Source organism: Xiphias gladius, chromosome 4, assembly GCF_016859285.1.
Source record: "Xiphias gladius isolate SHS-SW01 ecotype Sanya breed wild chromosome 4, ASM1685928v1, whole genome shotgun sequence".
NCBI lineage: Eukaryota > Metazoa > Chordata > Actinopteri > Istiophoriformes > Xiphiidae > Xiphias > Xiphias gladius.
This window is the reverse complement of record NC_053403.1, coordinates 13896657-13903803: the sequence shown is the minus strand read 5'-3', so window position 1 is coordinate 13903803 and position 7147 is coordinate 13896657. Positions and strand designations below refer to the sequence as shown.

The window sequence follows — 7147 nt, the reverse complement described above, 5'->3', positions numbered from 1 at the left end:
CAAAATGCATTTTTGCAAATGACAGATACCTCAGTGTGGAATGAAAGTCTTCATATTGTTAATTAAAATGACCCAGAGACAGTTTTTGTCGGTTTTGTAAAAACTATACAAGCACATAGGAATAAGCAGGCTCATTGTTATAAGAATGGGTGTAAATTGATGGGGTTTTGCCTTCTTTCTCTCTTTGATCTGATTCATAAGCTGTAAGAAAACAGAAAAAAATTGGTGCTTTACCTGAACCAAATCCATTTTTTAAATAAATCCAAATGGTTTTGCATGTTTGATTTTTGTAGGTGGATGTATAAGAAAAACACAGGAGAGGGGTGGGGAGAAATGCTTGAGCTGAGCAGCTGTAAAGGTAACCCAAAGACGATCCACGAAAGTTCACACAGATCTACACATCCCCACATAAGTGGCTGTCGCAACACTCTCCTTTCCAACTTCCAAATGTGATTCATCAGGTCATGAGATGTTTTCTTTTGACTTGTCAGGCGAACTCTTAACAAGCCGGTCTTGTTCAGCGGTGACGGTGGGTGGTACGAGGTTAAGGACGAAAAAGGAAACTACAACAGCATGTCATCCCTCGTCATTTATATGGGTTGAAGTTTAGAAAAACCGACATTGGATTGCTTAATTTGTCATCCAGCGATAGAAACTAAACCTGAGTATTACTGTAACCATCTCAGGTGTGAAGGTGTTTTTACATCTCCCCGTCCCCATCCACCCGTGGAGATGACTCAGCTCAATTCATTACTAGACCTTTTAGTCCATATAGAAGATGAATTAGATGGTACAATAGTACAAAATAGATCCGTAAATTGCTTTGGAAACTCAGCATTTATCTTTGCTAAATTACAGTGTGCATCATTTTGATCGATTTAGACAATTAATGAAAATAAAGATCCTTTTTCAAATAAAAATGTTTCCAACTGATGTGGTGATCATGTTTAATAAAAAGGTACTTAAATGAAAAGATTTTTCCTTTTATAAGTCACAACCTCCCATCGCCATTTATAGACGTATGTGCACAGAATGATGCTGCTCACTTTTATTTTGTGAATTACATTAAAAGGACACTTTTGGGATTTACGACAGCAGGTTATGTATAGAGAGAAATATTAATCATAGAAGCTGAGAGGGTGAACAACAGCAGGCTGATACAACTCACACCGACACAGCAGTTAACACACAGAACTATCAGTCGTTTCAGAAACCCTCAATTCCGAGCTCTGACTGACTGACTGACTGACTGACTGTCCGTCCTCCATCAGCTCACACTTGTTCTGTAATGCTGACTTTCACTGACTGCTCATCAACGTGGCCCACATCAGACCAGCAAGAGGAAGTGCAGCCCTATATATCACTAATGTGCTTGCTCTATGCACAATCTGTGGCTTCAGGTGCCGTATCCTGTTCCTGTGTGTGTGTGTGTGTGTGAGGGGTGGGGGGTGGGTGAAGTCTCACACAAAGCTGGAGCTGACACTTCAGTTTGATGGGTGAAGGAATCGCTACTGACCGAAAGACGTTTATTCCAACTTGAGATGCATTTTTCCTGTGGATTAACTCTGGGGGAAAGAGAGTTGGAAATTCCTCCTGTCTGAGGTTACTCCCTCCTGCATAAATATTACAAACCAAGATACTATCTGACCTGTGATCAGAAGCGAGTGGTTGGGCAGCCTGTGTGTGTGTGTGTGTGTGTGTGTGAGAGTGAGAGAGAGAGAGAGAGCTACTCTATGGCTGCAGCCCAAGAGTATCCTGTCAACAGGAACTCCTGGATTTGATATGCACTCGCCTATGGCCACAGAAGGAAACTGATTTGTTTGTAGTGTGTGTTCAGTAGTCCTATCTCTGCTCTTACCCACAGATGTGCTCAGAGCTTCCAGAAATTGATCTCCACCCAAACTGTTAAAAAAAAGGAAGACATTTTGCTTTACGAGATGAAGTGTGAAGAAAAAAAAACAAACAATGAAACTAGTAATGTCTGTAAAAAGTGTATGTTTTCTAAAAAATAGAAAAATATGCTTTTACTAGAAATGAGAGTGATGTGTTTTGGTTCTGAATGCAATTACTGTGACATACTGGCTGGCTTCTCGAGTTCAGTGGAAATATAAAAATCTCAGTGCAGTTCGCTCTGTGATGTATTGAGTACGCTGCAGAACAGGTTAGAGAAGTTTGCCAGGTGAGGATTTCCTTGTTGACTGGAAAAGAAAAAAAAAAAAAAACTGAAGTTGCCAAATCCCCCTTTGTCACCACTAAACGAGAGCTTTAATGTTTGCAAAAAGATTTCTCCTTGTTGGACAAACTTTGGTGGCATGGCTGTCCTAAAAAAAAGTCATTGGTGATCAGCAGCTCCCAAAAAAGAAGAAGAGAATCATGAGCTACTCCCAATTATTATGTTCTGTCCTGTCGGTTATACAGAATTTACACGATCTGTCAGTGTAAAGTGTCGTTTTGTTGTGAGGCCAGTTTAAGTAGTTAGTAGTGTTGAAATGCTGCGCGCTCTCTCTCTTCCCTTTCACGGGGCTCAACTTGCAATCAAGGAGGAGCCGAGAGTCCTCCGGGGCTTCTCCTGGAACCTGCTCCTCAAATATAAAGCGCTCCCCCCATCCACCAGGAAAGACTGAATCATAGCTCGCAAGGAGGAGCCGCCGCCTGAGCACATCTTCGCTTTCTTCCCCCAAACCCGCACTCACATCCGACCGCAGCCTGTAGCTCCGGTGATCTGGTCGGCGAGTTGCTGCATTTGTTTAAAAAAAAAAAAAAAAAAGTTTAAGGAGTTTTTGGGCTCTTTAATCCGCCCGCAGGTCGGACCAGAGAGCGAGAGAGAGAGAAGGCAAAGTTTGTCAAAAAGAGAGAGTGAGAGGCGCATCTTAAGTTTGGAGCGCGCAGATGGCAGCCCTCATCAGCGCGTACTCGTCGTGGCCGGAGTCCTTCGAGTGTCCTCCAGGAGACGGGGACGTGCCCGACGGACATGGCCCGCACAGGACCCCCGTGGACAAGGCGCCGGAGCCGCGGATCAGACGGCCCATGAACGCGTTCATGGTCTGGGCCAAAGATGAGCGCAAGAGGCTGGCGGTTCAAAATCCGGACCTGCACAACGCCGAGCTCAGCAAAATGTTGGGTGAGGAGGAGAAAAGTTATCTAAAGACTTAAGATTTAAAAACGAATTATTATTATTATTATTAGGATTAGGATTATTATTATTATTATTGCTGCATTTTAGCCTTCCTCGCACTTACAATTCCCTTCAGGCCTCGGTTGTTTCACAAAAGTTTTCAAGTAGTTTTCGACTCCAAAAGGTAAATTAAAACCTAAATAAACTTAAAAAAAAAAAATGTGTTTAAAGTGCTGAGGAAAAACACCAAAACAGCGTTTTCTGTTGCTGCCGGTCATATGTTACGACCAAGGAAATTACTCACACAACTTGAGCGCCATCCTGAAACGCGTCGCAAAATTCCCCCTGAAATTTAAAGGTTAATGTCACCGCACCGTCAGGTTCGCTGAGAGTATAGTTACAGAGAAGGACTCAAATGTACTGTTTTGCGTCGCGATCGGGGAAAAATAATCTTTAAGCCGAGAGCAGAACAGCAATACGGGAAATGCCCCGTAAATATCTTAATTCGTTAGTCGCATTTACGTTTCTCAAGGACAATTCAGAGCCCCCCCACAAAAAAAAGAAGCTGAATGTTGAGGCAGTAGTTTTTTAAGTAAGTTTTAATACCTCCAGATGATTCCTTCGTTTTTTGGTAATTGTCATGCATGAGCAAAATAAATCAAGACTCTAAAAAAAGTTTATGGAGATTTGTTATATTTTAACGTAAAGTCTGTTTTAGAGAGCCAGAGTGATTCAGGAGATGATGTCGTGATCCCACCATTATTCATATGAATTTAATACCTTAAATTTCCATTAAAGAAATGTAGGCCTACTACTTTTAAAAAACCTTTTCTTTTTAACATTTTTATAGTTATTTTACAAGTTAACTAAATTGTTAGACATTTTTAGAATGTGAGGAAAAATGGTCCATCATTTTAATATTAGTTTATAACAGAAAACAGACAGGAATTTAAAAAAATAACATTGCATCCTAGTTTGTTGAACCATATTCAGGATTTTTGGTTAAAATATTTAAAAAAAAAATCTGTCTCTTTTTTATCCAGGCAAGTCTTGGAAGGCCCTGACTCCCCCGCAGAAGAGGCCCTATGTGGAGGAAGCAGAGAGGCTCCGGGTGCAGCACATGCAGGACTACCCCAACTACAAGTATCGGCCTCGCCGGAAGAAACAGCTGAAACGCATCTGCAAGCGAGTGGACCCTGGCTTCCTCCTGAGCGGGCTGGCTCCTGATCAGAACGCCCTGCCCGACCAGCGAGCCCTCTGTCACCCCCTCGACAAAGATGAGGGCAGCCCTAATGGTGTCAGCAACGGGTTCTCCAGCCCCAGCCCGGCCCTGCCCAGTGTCAGAAGCTTCAGGGACCCCACGGGTTCCAGCAGCAGCTTCGACACCTACCCCTACGGCCTGCCCACTCCTCCCGAGATGTCCCCCTTGGATGCCATGGACCACGAGCATGTACCCCCCTCATATTACTCGACGTCTGGCAGCTCCTCTGTCTCCTGCTCTTCCTCCGCCTCCTGTCCAGATGAGCACCATCAGAATCAGACACACATGGGCAGCCCGCCCCCTTACCACACTGACTACACCCAGACCCAAATCCACTGTGGGGGCACACACATAGGTCACATTCCTCACATGTCCCAAACTGGAGGTGGTAGTGGACTGATCCCTGGCACTCCGCTATCTTACTACAGTACCTCATCTTTCCCCCAGATTCACCACGGGCTCCACCAGGGCCATCTGGGTCAGCTGTCCCCACCACCAGAGACACAAGGCCACCTGGAGACTCTAGACCAGCTGAGCCAGGCCGAGCTCCTGGGAGAGGTGGACCGCAATGAGTTTGACCAGTACCTGAACTCCAATGGGACCGGGTTCCACACTGAGCAGGGCAGCAGCATGACTGTTACAGGACACATCCAGGTGGCATCAGCCGCCACTGCTTCTGCCACTGCGTGTCCCAGTAGCACCACAGAAACCAGCCTCATTTCCGTGCTGGCAGACGCAACAGCGGCCTACTACAACAACTATGGCATCTCGTAAACTTCGTTACAGCACCCATTCTACTTGCAACTGATCAGACTCTACAGGGTTTGAAATGGGTGAAGAAATTTGGGATGATGTTGCACTTGGGTGCCGATAAGGGGAAGATTTCTGTGTTCCTTTGTCTAATTTCAAACACGTGTTAACTCTGTGCAACGTCATCCCACCATGATTGAAACCTGAACTGAACTGATTACTGAGCAATATGATTGTCTGGAGCCGAGGAAAGAACAAAGAGCAGTTGGAGGAATATGAAGAAAGGGAGATGGACACCTCAGGGATGCAGACACAAAATATTATAGTAGGCCAACTCCAGTTGTCGTGAAATTTCTAAACCAGAAGAACAATCATAAAAGACTTGTTGTCCACTTGTAAATGTCACCAGTTACTGTTGCCACATAAGCGTGTACAGATGCTCTTTAGAAGCTAATTTAAGTCCTTCGATGTTTCGCATAAATGCTAACTGTAGTGCTATTATCAACGCTTTCCATTCGAATGTTCGTATTATATGTTCTTGCTCTCATTAGTTTGGGAGTCTTACCTCAGTAGTTGTAATTGAATGAGGTTTTAGTTGGACATTTCTTATGCAATTTAACAAAACAATGTATAATGAAGAAAAAAAGCCGTTTATACTTCTTCTCAAGTACTTAATAATATATAATCATAACCTCTACGATGAAAAATAATAATGGTAAATATAACTGTATGCTGATTTAGGTTTGTGAAAGACAATAATTTAAAATAAAGGTCAATTTTTATATTAATGCAGTTCTACTTGGATAATGTGCCCACAGACAACATACCATAATAAAACCTTTTGTTATTTCACTATAACATCTGAACAGGAGATATTGGCAATAACTGATATACTTAAAAGACAGTGTGCGGTAGCAGATGAAACACATTTCTATTGATTCACATAATTTATACAATCAGATTCCTAAATAAAAACAATAAAAGGAAGTAGGACTCCTGCTTACTAGTTTTTGACAAATGGTGTGTGCTACTTGTCCATCTTTGAATTCAGTGTCACACCATGTATTCTTCTATTTCAGGCTCTGTCTAGCTGTTCTACTGCTAGTGGCCCATTATGACACCCACTCCCCCTGCTCGCTTTTCCACCCTCCATCACATCATCCCTCTCCATCCGTCTCCTCTCGCTTTCATTTCATCCCGGTTCAGAGGATTAGTGTAAAACAGGCACAGCCGTCGCCACCCGCCTCCATCTCAACCATCCTTTGTTTTCCTAGAGTCTTATTGTGGGTGCCATTCTTAGGCACTCTGGACCCCCCCTTCCACCCCCACCCCCTCATCCTATGTTATATCTTGCTGATGCAGACCTTTCGTAATCTGTGCAAAATAAATAAAAAAATAAATCCCGCAGCTTCGTAGACTGTTTTACACCATCATTTTTCTCTTTTTTTCCCCCTCTCTCCTCTCCACTCCTCCCCTTCTCACCCCCTCTGTTCTCTTGAATTTTTCTTTTTCGATAAAAGGAATTCAGGGGGCTTTTGACAAATCCTGGAGTCTGGCTGGTCTTCCTGCATTTTTTGGGAACGGTTGAGTCGTGCTTCTTGTAAAAAGGATGTGGCAGAGGAGCGGTGTTTCCTGACTGATAAGGGAAAAGCCTCTCTCCGTCAGGATGTTTGGGCCTGGCTGGGCCCTGCATTAAAGAGCCAGAGTGAGGGAAGGGAACCCGCTGTTCAGTGTGCGGGAGGAAACACGGCCGCGCTGATTAGCATCTTACTTACCCGTCTTTACTTACCCACCATTTTTCAGGAGAGGCTTTGTCAACCTGCCCAGTTGTACCTTGACCACAGACACATCACAAAAATCCACAAAGAAATGAGCAAAAAAAACGGTTTCTTACTCTGAAACCGGAAAACAACACTTGTGAACTTATCTACACAAAAATGACCTTACTTGGTCCTCGTATCCAAATACGATCATGCACTTTGGATACACCTTCCAACACTTACTGTGATTGTGATTAAGCT

General features: G+C 43.6%; 1 protein-coding gene across 1 annotated transcript; it reads left to right on the top strand.

Annotated features, from left to right (window-relative positions):
• The first annotated feature begins 2889 nt into the window (after positions 1-2889).
• sox7 (SRY-box transcription factor 7) lies at positions 2890-6445 on the top strand. The gene is made up of 2 exons (XM_040124448.1): positions 2890-3121; positions 4159-6445. The coding sequence occupies exons 1-2, from the start codon at positions 2890-2892 to the stop codon at positions 5148-5150; spliced, it is 1224 nt and encodes a 407-aa protein (XP_039980382.1). The 3' UTR covers positions 5151-6445.
• The last annotated feature ends 702 nt before the right edge of the window (positions 6446-7147 follow it).